Below are 14524 nucleotides of genomic sequence, written 5' to 3'. Positions count from 1 at the left end.
TCACATGTCTGTGCCTACGCAGTGTGGCACTGCACAGGAGCACCACATCCAAAGCAGTGGCTCTCACTGGGAGCAATTTTGTCTTCCAGAGACATTTGGCCATGCCTGGAGACATCTTTGGTAGCCACAACTTGGGAGGTGGGGTGGTGGTCGGCAGGGGAAGGATGCTGCTAAACGTTCTCCAGTGCCGACGATAATCCCTTACAGCACCAGCCCACAATGTCCATGGTGCACGGGTTGAGAAACTCTGATGTTCTCGTCACAGCCATCATGGATTTATATATTTATCACTCATTCCCTGTCAGATGGCCATAAAGTGATTAAAATCAGCATATTGCTGGGATGAGCACTGGGTGTTATACGTAGGAGGTGAATCCCTGGAATCTACTCCTGAAATCGTTATTGTACTATTATGCTAACTAATTTGGATGTAAATTTAAAAAATAAATAATTTTAAAAACTGGAAAAATAAATAAAATCAACATATTGCGTAATTTTCTGATAGATGAAAATAGAATGTCTTAAACAAAGGTCCCTTATAGAATAAGGGCACTGCTGTGTTTGTCTTAGTGCTTTATTGACTGATGAATGGCAAGAGTCGGGTTTTTCCAAATTCTAATTCTAAAACCAAAGGTGGCTCAACATTTGTTTCCCCAAATTGTTTTTGTTTATGTTTGGATTGGTAGGTGTCTCTTTCAACTCACAGCATAAATGATACAACACTTGGACGCCCTCTTTGCAATCTTATAGCTCCGGTATTTTTACTCTGGTTTTCTTTTTTCTTTTTTTTTTTTTTTTTTTAATACGGCTGAACATGCAACAAAATAAAGAAAAAGATGACCTCAGAATAAGAACAGATTTTTCATTGAGTTCCTTCACTCATAAATTAATTTAACAACTGTTTTGATATTGTTATGTGTGCCAACTCATTAAAATTAATACAGATCTTTCCCCAATTTTGTGGAGATAGCTTATTCAGCTTTTGTTAGTACTTTAAAATGATGTCATAGGTGTATTAGGGAAAGAACAAGATGACATTCTAGTAGCATTTTACTTAATTTTGTGCTTATGTAGATTGTGTTACAAATCTTTGCACTTCATCTTAAAACAAAAATTAGCATTACTAGCTATGGATAAATTTGTCTTAGCCAGTTTTAAGGAAATGGAACAGTTTTGTATTTTTACTTGTTAGGTATCAAACACTCCTAATCTTATTTTAATTTGTCGTAACCTGATAAGGGACCTATTCATTTCCCTTAATTTATAGTTAGTTCTTGTTCAGAGTCTCCAGAGTACAGGCCTAAGGCTAGAAAAGAATCTACCTTCTAAATCCCCATAAACCACCCAGAGGGCCTCCATTTAAATTGGAGCTTAATGGGGGCGCCTGGGTGGCGCAGTCGGTTAAGCGTCCGACTTCAGCCAGGTCACGATCTCGCGGTCCGGGAGTTCGAGCCCCGCGTCGGGCTCTGGGCTGATGGCTCAGAGCCTGGAGCCTGTTTCCGATTCTGTGTCTCCCTCTCTCTCTGCCCCTCCCCCGTTCATGCTCTGTCTCTCTCTGTCCCAAAAATAAATAAACGTTGGAAAAATAAATAAATAAATAAATTGGAGCTTAATGAAGGGGATAAAGAGAAGGAGAGTAGGACAGAAACTGCAGAGACTAAGTAAAGACTGTAGGAAATACTAGAAAAGGTTACGTACGGGTATTATGCCTGGCCACATTAAAATCCTGTCTGTGTCCTGTCAGGAGATAATATATATTCGTCCAGAGAGGTATGGAAAAAGGACTTACGAAGTATCTTTAGGCTCCAAAGGAACATGAAGTTGATAGGTCCAAATCATTTTGTTTTAATTTCATACTAACTATTATATATAGGTTTTAAATGTTCTCATATTGTGATTACTTGGTTGGTTGTATCGCTTTTCACATTCAAAAAATATGTATATTTTTTATAGTTAAGGTTTCAATTTACGTGACAGATAAGAGCATGAGTTTTTGAGACCCGAGGTTGAAAGTTGACCCTAACGCTAACTAGCTAGCTTTGGGCGACTTATATAACTTCTCTGAGGCTTAATTCCTTCATTTGAAAAACAGAAATAATACTGTCTCAAAGGATATAGTGAGAACTAAAGTAAGTCATATACTTAAAATCCTTAGCGTACTTGGCATATAATAAAAAGAATAAAATATTTGTTATGTGCTAGATGCCGTGCTAAAGCACTTGAGTTGTCTCATTTTTATCCTCATAAAACCCTATAAGGGAAGTATTGTTATCCCCATTTTACAGATCAGAAAGCTGAGGCTCAGAGGGATTTATTGATTTGCCCCAGTTCACATAGCTGGTAAGTCTGACTCCAAAGGGTATATATGCTCTTAACTAGGCAATATCACCTATCCAGCATAGTAAGTGCAGAGTAAATGGTGGTTATTTGTTTTACTATTCTAGTCACTTAAAGCATTTAAAAGTTACATTGCCACGTGTCTATATGTTATATTAATAGTGCTTCTGGCCTGTGGTAGTCCTTTTTAATAAAGATTGTCAAAGGTGGTTCAAGAAATAAACTCTGTACAGCACAGAATAAAAGCAAGAAGTGTCTTCATACTTAGTAGTATCTTTATCTAACCGTCTGTTTTTCATTTACAGGTTGGAGGTGCATTTGCTCCCCCTTTAAAAGATTTATGTCGATTCCTGAAAGAAAATTCAGAATATGGAGTGGCTCCTGAATGGGGAGATGTTGTTAAGCAGTCTGTGAGTATTTCATACATACTAACTCAGGCATCATATCAAAAATTAGATGCTGTTTAGTCGAACTGAGAAAGACAGCTACCATATGATTCCGTTCATAAGTGGAATCTAAAAACTAAAATCAAAAACAGAACAGAACAAAACAAAAAGCAGAATCAGATCTTTAAATACAGAGGGGAGGTAGGTGGAGGCAAAATGGACGAAGGGGAGCAGGAAGTATGGGCTCCCAGTTATGGAATATGAGTAAGTCACGGGAGTAAACGGCACAGCATGAGGAATACAGTGAGTGACACTGTATCAGGACGGACGGTAGCTGCACAGCATAATGTATAAACTTGTCAGATCACTAAGTTGTACGCCTGAAATTAACGTAACATTGTGTGTCAATTATACTCAAAAGGGAAAATTAGATGCCATTTAATTATACCAGAGATTAAGTTTTAAGAATCAAATATTGCATGAACGTGTGACAGTGTTTTTTAGTTCACAGTTTTTATCTTGCAGCACATGTTACAAATTTCTCAGATGCTTGTTGAGTTAGAATGCAGAATCAACATAGGCTGATCTGTTTTCATTTTAACCTCTAAGATAACTATTTGAGCAATGCTACCAAGACTAAGCAAAGATGTGAGGAAAGGTGTTTAAGTATATTCATCATAGTATAGTAGTAAAAAATTGGGAATATATTAATGGTCCAGTCATCTATTGGAAAACTATGCAACTATTTTATTTCATTTTATTAAGTTTATTTATTTTTTATTTGAGACAGAGAGAGAGGGTGAGCAGGAGAAGGGCAGACAAAGGGAAAGAGAATCCCAAGCAGACTTCGCATTGTCAGAGTAGAGCCCAACGTGGGGTATGATCTCAAGAACTGCGAGATCATGACCTGAGCCGAAATCAGAAGTCACCTAACCAGCTCAGCTACCCAGATGTCCCTTTGTGCAACTATGTAAAAAATTGTATCGGGGCACCTGGGTGGCTCAGTTGGTTAAACATCCAACTCTTGATTTCTGCAATCAAAATACAAAGCTATTTTTTCTACAAGTGTCCAGATGACAAGGGCAGGCTATAAAACTAGGTTCATTATGATTCTATTTATTTTAGAAACAGAAGTGGGAAGAATTGTAGAATCTGTAGATATGCACAAGGGAAAAATGGAAACACACATCCTGAAACGTTAGCCACGGTTCTCTCTGAATGGTGAAATTATGGATGATTTTTTTTCTTTGTATTTTTTTGCTGTCTTATTTTCTGCAGTGGACCCTAATGCTTTTGTAAAGAAAACAAGTAAGTTGATCAGTTCAGAACACCATTTAAAAATAGCACCATGAGTGTCTTTGAAGCTGCTGTCGGGAGCTGCACTGTCACAAACGGTCGTCACCAAGCACGTGTGGTGATTGAGCGCTTGGAATGTGGCCAGCCTAAAACAGAGTGTGTGTAACAAGTGTAAAACACTGGGCTGGAATTTTGTTTTAGTATAGTTGACACACAATGTTACATTAATTTCAGGCGTACAACTTAGTGAGCTGACATGTGTGTACATTATGCTGTGCTCACCACAGTATAGCTGCCAATGCTATCACAACATCACTGGGCTATATTCCTCATACTGTGCCTTTTATTCCCATGACTTATTCATTCCATAATTGGAGCCTGTGTCTCTCACTCCCCTTCACCCATTTTGCCCATTCCCCTACCCTGGTTTGGGTCTTTAAGACTGAGTTTGGAAAAAATAGAAAATATAAAATATCTTTATTTTCATACATTACATATTGAGATGATAATATACTGGTTAAATTTTATAAATAGACTATATTACTAAAATTAATGTCACATGTTTCTAATATTTTTTCTTTATTTTGAGAGGGAGAGAGAGAGTAAGCAAGGGAGGAGCAAAGAGAGAGAGAGAAAGTCCCAAGCAGGCTCCGCATGGTCAGCACAGAGCCTGATGCGGGGCTCGATGTCACGAACCATGAGGTCATGACCTGAGTCAATATGAAGAGTTGGATGCTTAACCAACTGAGCCACTGAGGCGCCCCTAACGTCACCTATTTCTGTTTTACCATTTTTAATGCATGCAGTTACTAGAAAATTTAAAATTACATTATGTGGCTTGTACTTCTCTTGGACAATGCTGGTCTAGAGATTCTAAACTCCTATGACTTCTAAGAGTTTCTAAGCCCAGAGTCATGGGAGAATCACTTGAGTATCTTTTTCAGCGTGGCTGTGGCTCTCCCTCCCTATTCCCAAAGTGACAGAAGATTTGCATGAAGCCTCTCATTTAACCTTTTACTTACTTTCTCTGTCCTTTTCCTTATCGTTCTTCTAGACTGCAGGAGAGGCACTTCTTTATTAGTCTCTTAGAGTCATTGGTGATGTGAGACATGTAAAGGTGTGGAAACAACCCTCACGAAAAAATGTCTTTGGACCTTCTTTTTTCCAGAACTGTTGCACAAATGTATGCCTCACAGTGTGGAAGAAAGCTAGAGGTCTCCTTCTGCTCTCTTGCCCTGTGAAAAAAATGATAAGTGGAACAACTATTTCAGGCCAGCACTTAGAATGTGAAATTAGGCTATGTCTTTCATAATTGATTATGTTATATCAGCACAGACTAAGTTTCTGAATAATTATGGATTTCATTTGATAGCTATTGATTTTATTTTAATACCGCTGTTGTTGGTGATTTTTTTTTTTTTTTAGGGGTTTCTTCCAGAAAGTATGTATGAGCGCATTCTCACTGGTCCTGTTGTGAGAGAGGAGGTCAGCAGGCGGGGGCGGCGGCCCAAAAGTGGAATTGCGAAGGCCACGGCAGCGGCCACAGCTACAACTGCCAGCGGTGTTTCAGGCAATCCTTTGTCGGCCAATGGATTACTTCCAGGTGTGGATCTCACAACTCTTCAGGCCTTACAGCAAAACCTACAAAACTTGCAGTCACTGCAAGTGACTGCAGGGCTGATGGGAATGCCTGCTGGCCTTTCTTCTGGAGGAGAAGCTAAAAACGTGGCTGCCATGTTCCCCATGCTGCTGTCAGGAATGACTGGATTACCAAATCTGTTGGGCATGGGAGGGCTCCTGACAAAGCCTACCGAATCTGGAACAGAGGAAAAAAAGGGAAATGACCCTAAGGAGCTAGAAGGAAAAAAAGAAAGGACAGAGAGTCAAAATTCAGAGAATGGGGGAGAAAACTCTGTGTCAAGTTCTCCTTCGACATCGTCTACTGCTGCATTAAATACAGCTGCAGCTGCCAACCCGTTAGCTCTTAACCCACTCCTACTCTCCAATATACTTTATCCAGGGATGCTTCTCACTCCAGGCCTTAATCTTCATATTCCAACTTTGTCCCAGTCCAATACTTTTGATGTACAGAAAAACAAAAACAGTGACTTAGGCTCATCTAAGTCCATAGAAGTCAAGGAGGAGGATTCCAGAGTTAGAGATCAGGAAGACAAAGGAGGAACTGAACCCAGTCCTCTCAATGAAAACAGCACAGATGAGGGTTCAGAGAAAGCCGATGCTTCATCTGGATCTGATAGTACATCGTCATCATCCGAGGATTCAGATTCTAGTAATGAAGACTGATTCCCAGACTGCACTTAAATTATGAACTGATTTTGGATTTTTTTCTTTAATTATTAATTGTAAATACCCCAGTGTTGAGTGCATCAATAACTTACTGACCGAACATTTCAGTTCTTTGTTTAGAAGTGCAAACTGCTTTCAGAGACGTTTTGCATGTAATATTTCTTAAAATTCCTAAGTTTCTGAACTCGTATGTACTATCAAATACATAAAGGTGTAAAATTGCAACAAAAGGCATTATAATTTTGTTGGGGGTTAATTTTATGAAAATGATACTCAATAAGAGTTGTATATTTAATATATTTGCAGTGAACACAGAATACTTTATGCATATTACTGATTTAATTTGAATATAGTTTTACAGCCTCCTTGACACCTATAATTTACAGATCAAAACTCAGCAATAATTTGGGCAGCTAATGAATGTCATGAAAGCTGTAGAATCTACATCGCCATCCATTGCTTTAATTACATGAAAATGCTCTAGTGTTGTGACGCACTGCTGATGCTTCCAATTCAGGTACAAGTGTGTTTTCAAGAAGAAATAAGTTTCCCAATCAGCCAATTTAACTGGCTACCTGTTACCTCAGCTGAGTTAGTTTAGGAAGTTTACATTCGTTTCTAATTCTATACTTGTTTTCAGGGGTTTTTTAAACACATCCTATATATCATGTTAATCTGGCAAGAACTGTGACTTGCTTTTTGCTGAGCTTAACTCTGCTGTCGGTAAAATCAAGTCATAAAATAATCCTGTGTCACGTGACTTTGGCACCCTCTAGACATACTTAGTTTCACTTTTTCCAAGTTTGGCCTCCTCTTAGAAATAATTATGTCTCAGATGAGTAATGTCTGTTTCCAGGGTTCAGAAAAGGCAAACTCATGAAATGCCACTGAAAAGAACTTTCAACACAGCATACTTCATGTAAAAGAAATTGTTTGTTTGCTTTATTTGTGTAGATTTCTATTTGTGTTTTATGTCATGGAAATATTCCAGAATTAACAGAGGATAGTGGTAAAGTAATATGCAGAACAGTCTGAATTCATTTTGAGTTTCTAGGTAGAAGCAGATGAAATGTTGCCCAGAATCAGTGTTGGGTTATCAGTTTATATTAAATATACTGAGTTGGCCCATTTTGAATATGCACTTTGAATAATCTCAAAAAATATATACAAGTTATACCTGTAAACCACAAAAACGAAGCCCAAGGCTTCTGATCAATTTCTTAGAACCCTTTATCATGCAAAATCTGTCTGATATTTGATTTGTGATACAGTTTCTCCTGCTAAAGCTGCTATTCCGACAAGATGGAGAGGTCCAGTTTCACTTTCATATACATTTAAAACAATTAGAACTGAATTGGAGTAAAATATCATGTACATCCTAAGGAGAGAAAGATGTTAGCATTTTCTGGTACTTGAATAAGTCAGTGATAAAGTTTGCGAGGGGATAAATTTAGGGGGAAAAAGTACCCCACTTCTCTCCCAGAGGAAAAAAATAACTTTCAGTGCGTTTTGATAAAACTCTGTTGTTCTGTCATGAACCCAGCAATTATATTGGATTTTCCAAGATCTTTACCAGTAAATTGTTTCTGTGTGTAAAATAACTAACCCCTTATTAGAGCGACAGTGTTACATGTATTTACAAAATCATATAACTTCCATTGGGATTGTATTGATTTTTGTATTTTCCCCAAAATAGTGCTTTGAATTGATAGTCCTTTATGCAATGTCTTAGCAATAGTCACTCTAATGCCCATCCAGGAGAAGTGGGTAGTAATTCTTCATCATGAAAATGATATATTACATATTTAGTATGTTCCCTTTGCAGTATTGCACTTTTGTTTAACTAGAATACACCTATGAGATAGCCAAAGTTTCTCAAACACAGTTAACCTGGTTTGCCGGTGAAAGTATTTCAACAGCATCCACATTTCCCCCTGTCTCCCTCTAGTTCTACCCACATGATCTTTATTCCTTTCTTTCCCCAATTAAAAAATAAAAGGAAAAAAAAAAAAAGCCCTAGATCTTATCACTAAAAATCTAATTTATATCAAATTTATGAGATAAAGTATTTTCCTAATTACGGTCAAATGAATTTGGTTAACATCTTAGTGATTCTCTTTCTATGTAATAAGGCAATTTGCAGTTTTCAAAGCATTAATACTAACTTTAAATGTTCTCTTGGGTTTCAAGACACTTCTACTTAGTATTGATTGGGGAAAAATCGTCCAGCTATCAGCTTAAAAAAAAATGCATAAATATGGTTGTGTAAAGTTAAGGGTTATAAGGAAAAAAAAAAAATCAGTAGAATTCCATAATACTAAAGTTGCAGTTGAAAGGATATCCAAGTATGTGTTGGTAGTTACTAAAAGAATTATAGCTGTTATTGCCTTGTATTTATAGCTCTTGTTTCAGGTTTCATGATTCAAGTCTTAGTCTAATTTTTCTTTTGGACATTTGCAATATTTACCAGTTGTGTTTTGTGTAGTCTGAATTTGCTTTCTGTAGTTGAGCAAACGTCTTAAAAAGTCATTTGTAATTTATTAAATTACTTTCTATGATGTTCTATAGAGCAAATGGAAGTTTAATTATTTTTTATTAAACATATTCTTTGACTACCCATGATGTCAGCCTCTGTACATGACAATACTCCTTTTTTTTAAATTGACTTTTGTATATAATTGATCTTAATCCAGTTATAAAAGAAACCATAGTCATAGTCCTAAATCTTTAAAAGAAAAGGATACTTTGGAAGAATTTTTAAAAGGAGAAGTTGGCTATAATTATATCCACAATATCGTTATTTCCTTAAGTTTTCTTCCCATGACCTTTAAAAAAAAAGTCCAGAAAGACTCAGAGCTATACCTAACCTCTTCATGGAGTACGTTTTGGAAATCAGTAATTTTTTTTTTTTTTCCCCTTGGTCTGAAGAGTCTTTCCTAATTCATCATGATTGTTTTGGTGTTTTTATAAACATGAAAGAAATTTAGTTTTCCTCTAATTAAGTAGAACAGTAGAGTCTCATCATATACTCATTTAACTTGGAAGCCATTCAACTATACTTTCATGCTTAGAAAACCCTTCTTTTTCTTTTCTGTACAATGTAGCATGTAAACCCAAGCCAACTGCTTCCTATAGTGCTCATCAGAGGAACAGTAATCTACACAGTGCTAGAGGAAGAATTGGCTATGTTAGATGTTTTGGGGAGACAATACACTATGTACAAAACGGTATGTTCTGTATCTTGTGAGCTATAGGAGGGAGAGTGATTGTTGACTACAAGTAATGTTCACCTTAACAAATTTAGAACTTAGTCTCTACGTAAATACAACTCCAGTACATAAGCTATTTATTTTAAAATGCAGGAAAGCACAAAGAAATATATTTCAATAGTCATAAACCCACCCCAAGATAAATGCTGTTCATATAGATACCCAACGTGCTTCATATGTATGTTACATACATGTAGTGGGTTGAATTGTGTCCAACAAAAATTTATGTCAAGACCAAACCTCCAGAATGTGACCTTATTTGGAAATAGGGTCCTGGCAGATGTAATTAGTTAAGATGCAGTTATACTAGATTAGGGTGGGCCCTAAATCCAATGACTGGTTCCTTATAAGAAGAGGAGAGGACACAGAGACAAAGGGAAGAAGGCTATAAGACAACAAGCAGAGACGAGTGACACTACTACCAACCAAGGAACACCAAGGAATGTCAGCCACCACTGGAAACTAGGAGAGCGGCATGGAACAGATTTTGCTTCAGAGCCTCCAGAAGGAAGCAACGCGGCCAACACCTTGATTTTGGACTTCGGGCCTGAATTGTGGGAGAATAAATTTCTGTTGTTTTAAGCCACCCCGTTCGTGGTAATTTGTTATGGTAGCCCTAGGAAACTTACACACTTTCATATTAAATCAGTATTATATTTACTGTTCTGCCCTTAATATACTCACCGATGTCAATAAGTACCCTGTGTTGTGATGTTTAACACCTAGTATTGTCTCATACAGATGGAATTTATTTAACCATGTACTTACAAGTGGACATTCAAGTTTATAAATGCATCTTTGGCATCCACCCCTGTGACTTCCTTAATCCCTAGAAGTGAAAATACTTCCTCTGTTCTTGAGGATTTTGGTTTGTGTTGCCAAGTTTACAATGATGCCATTAGTAGCAACTTACACTACCACAGCAGCATGTATTTTGTGCGTGCTCACCCCAAAATCTTACCAATACTGTGTATTGTCTTTTGAAGTAATCTTTGCCAAATTAATAGGCAAAAATAACATCTTGATGAATTTTTAAATTATTCTTCCCTTTTCTTACTAAAAAAAAAAATAAGACGTACATATTCTAGAGAATTTGGGGAGTGGGGGCTTGGGGTGGAGGAGTTGGGGAAGCACAAAGTAAACCAAGACCCCCATAATGTTAAATGCTCAGAGATAAAACTGTTAAGCTTTGGGTCATTTTTCTTTGCATATACATATATATTATTTTAATAAGAATGGAGTTATACTGTACATACCATTGTGTAACTTTTTTTCGTTTATTATATCATGATAATTTTTCCATGTCATTAAAGAATCTTCCACAGCATTTTTAAGGACTTTCTCATTCCACTATATAGATGGAACGTAACTTATTTAATGCCCAATTATTGAGCATTGAGATGTTTTTCAGTTTGGGACTACTTAAACAATGGTACGTTTGTAGTTAAGTCTTTTCAAATACTTAGATTTTTTCATTGGAATAAATACCTAGTCATGAAATAGTTATGTTTGAGTTTTAAGACCAGGCAGACTGTATTATTTTCTACCCCAATAACAGACCATGAAACTACTTCCTTTCCCCATGTCTCTTTAGCTAACCCTGGGCATTAGAATATTTTTGAATCTTTGCCAATTTGATAGACATTTAGTTCATATTTCTTTGATTATTAGTAATATAAAGTCTTTCATATCTCTTCCTAAGGCCATTTGTATTTTGTGCATTAACTGTCCTTGTTCTCTCTGCAATACCTGTTATACAAGTGGTAAATATTTTTCTCAATTTGCCTGTGAATTTTGTTGGTTTTTTTTAATGTGAAAGTTTCACATGTTTATGTGGTCATGTAGATACTCCATTTCTTCACGTTTTAAGTTTCTGGTATTTTTCCACAGAAAAATCTTTTCACACCCAAATTCTGTACATGTTTGCTTTTTTTAATATTTAGTGCCTTAATTATTATGCATTGTCCCAGCATTATTTAGTATATAGTGTCTCCGCTGATGTGACATGCCTGCATTGATCGTAATCTAAATTATGTATGTTAATGTGAATTATTTAGATATATATGAATTACTTAGATTGTATCATAAATATGCATGATATATCTATAATATATCATGTAAACAGTAAATATAAGAAAACTGGAGTGGCTGTACTCATAAAAGATAAACTTTAAAACAAATGTTGCTAGAAATGAATGAGAATATTTTATAATGATTTAAGGGTCATTCTATCAGGAAAATATAACACTTATAGGCACTTAACAGAGCCATAAAATACATATAGCAAAAAAGTAACAAAATTGAAAGGAAAAATAACTCCTAGATGATAGTTGAAGACTTCAACTTCCCACTTTGAATAACAATAGAACAAATAGGCAAACAGTCAACGAGAAAACAAGATTTGAACAACACAGTAAAATAGCTAGACCTAAGAAGCATTTGTTGAACACATCACCAAATAATAGGAAAAAAAATTCTTCTAAGGCACATAAGACCATTCTCCAAGATAGACCATGGAACAAGTCAAATTTTGGAAATATGTAATTATACAAAGTAGCCACAATAGAATGAAGTTTGAAGCCAGAAAGTGTGGATATTCACAACTATGTACAAGTTAACACACTCCTAAATAACCAATGAGTCCTAGAAATCTCAATCTCAAAGGAAGTTAGGAAATATTTTGAGATACGTGAAAACAAATACACAACATATGAGATGCAGCCCAAATGATGCATAAAAGGAAATCTGTAAGTGTAAATGTCTACATTAAGAAAAAAATCTCAGTGCACTTGGGTGCCTCAGTCAGGTGAGTGACATTTAGAAGGGGAGAGTGGCAGAGGGGTGAGAGGATCCCAAGCAAGGCACATGCTCAGCGCAGAGCCTGCCACAGGGCTGGATCCCATGATCCTGGGATCATGAACCGAGCCAAAATCAAGAGACAGATGCTCAACTAACTTAGCCACCCAGGTCCCTTGATCTTTGGACTCTTGATCTCAGTTCGGGTCATGAGTTCAAGCCTCGCACTGGACTCCACACTGGGCATACAGTCTACTTTAAAAAAAAAAAAAAGAAAAGAAAAAAGATATCACATCCAAAAGGTAGTTCTTTTAAAAGACCCACAAAATTGACAAACCTTCAGCTAGACTGGCCAGTAAAAAAAGAGAAGCATCAAATGACTAGATTCAAAAATGAAAGCGGACATTCCTACCATCCTTCCAGAAATAAAAAGGATCATAAGGGAACATTATGAATAATTGTATGCCAATAAATTAGATAAACCTGGATGAAATGACAAATTCTGAGACACGAACTAGTGAAACAATCAAAAAATAGAGGGGGCCTGGATAGCTCAATCATTTAAGTGTCCAACTTCGGCCCGGGTCATGGTCTCATGGTTCATGGGTTCGAGCCTGCGTCGGGCTCTGTGCTATCAGCTCAGAGCCTGGAGCCTGCTTTAGATTCTGTGTCTCCCTCTCTCTGCCCCTCCCCCACTGTGTTCTGTCTCTCTCAAAAATGAATAATAAAAGATTTGAAAAAAATAGAGACTATAATAAGATAAAGAGTATAATAAATTAACAGATTAAATTACTAATAACAACAATGACGAAAAACATGATAAAATCCCTGGATGAGGTGGTCACTCTGACAGGAGGGGGGAAAAAGCCCTTATTCATCACATATTCTTCCAAAAATGGGAGAGCAAATATTCCCCATTTTGTTTTATGAGGACAGTATCATCCTGATACAAAAGCCAAAGACACCACAAGGAAACTGCCAATCGATAACCCATAGGACTATAAAATGCAAAGTTTTTCAACAAATTGCTAGCAAACTTAATCTAGCAACATATGAAAAAGATTATACACCATGACCAAGTTGGATTTATCCCAGGATTACAAAATTGGTTCAACATACAAGAAACAATCAATGCACTATTAACAGAAAAAAGCAGGGGGGGGGGACCACATAATTATAATTATCTCAATAGATGCAGAAAAAAACATTTCGTGAAATCCAATACCCTATTATGATTTAAAAACAAACAAATGAAAAGGGTGGGGATAGAAGAGAACTGTCTTCACCTGATAAAGAGCATCTATAAAAAACCAACAACTAACATCATACTTAATAAAGACTGAATATTTTCTTTTTTTATTTTTCTAACGTTTATTTATTATTGAGAGACGGAGAGACACAGAGCGTGAGCAAGGGAGGAGCAGAAAGAGGGGGAGACAGAATCTGAAGCAGGCTCCAGGCTCTGAGCTGTCAGCACAGAGCCCGAATCGGGGCTTGAACTCACGCACCGCGACATCATGACCTGAGCTGAAGTTGGACGCTTAACAAACTGAGCCACGAGGAACCCCCAAAACTAGACTCTTGATCACTCCTCTCCATACCTTTAGTTGCTCAGATCTAACATCTGTGTCATCCTTAACAACCCCCCACCCCCGCCAGCCGATCCCCAGTATCCAAGCCATTAACAAATCTGTTCTGTATTCCCATTTTCTAGGTTAAGGGAATGGATTAAACATATCCATATAATTCTGCATTCTCAAAAAATCCACTAAACTGTGGTAAAGGGAATTCTGTCTTTCTTTCTTTCCTTCTTTCTTTCTCTTTCTTTCTTTCTTTTTTTCAAGTAGGCTGCACACCCAGCAAAGAGCCCAGTGTGGGGCTTGAACTCATGACCTTGATATCAAGACCTGAGCTGAGATCAAGAGTCCAATACTTGAGGGGCACCTGGGTGGCTCAGTCAGTTAAGCATCCTGACTTCGGCCCAGGTCATGATCTCAAAGTTTGTGAGTTCAAGCCTCGCATCAGGCTCTGTGCTGACAGCTCAGAGCCTGCAGCCTGCTTCAGATTCTGTGTGTCCCTCTCTTCTGCCCCTGCCCAACTCATGCTCTGTCTCTCTCTCTCAAAAATAAAAAA

General features: G+C 37.1%; 1 protein-coding gene across 11 annotated transcripts in view; it reads left to right on the top strand.

Moving 5' to 3' along the window:
- Window positions 1–8943, top strand: part of CHD9 (chromodomain helicase DNA binding protein 9) — a 232426-nt gene extending 223483 nt beyond the window's left edge. For all 11 annotated transcript variants that reach the window (XM_027044406.2, XM_053210485.1, XM_053210487.1 and 8 more), the window contains 2 exons: window positions 2643–2747; window positions 5445–8943. In XM_027044406.2, coding sequence (XP_026900207.1) covers window positions 2643–2747; window positions 5445–6323 — 984 coding nt within the window. In that variant the 3' untranslated portion in view covers window positions 6324–8943. The remainder of the gene's footprint in view (window positions 1–2642; window positions 2748–5444) is intronic.
- The last annotated feature ends 5581 nt before the right edge of the window (window positions 8944–14524 follow it).

The sequence above is a fragment of the Acinonyx jubatus genome, chromosome E2, assembly GCF_027475565.1.
Source record: "Acinonyx jubatus isolate Ajub_Pintada_27869175 chromosome E2, VMU_Ajub_asm_v1.0, whole genome shotgun sequence".
Classification (NCBI taxonomy): Eukaryota; Metazoa; Chordata; class Mammalia; order Carnivora; family Felidae; genus Acinonyx; species Acinonyx jubatus.
This window is presented reverse-complemented; position numbering and strand designations above follow the sequence as displayed.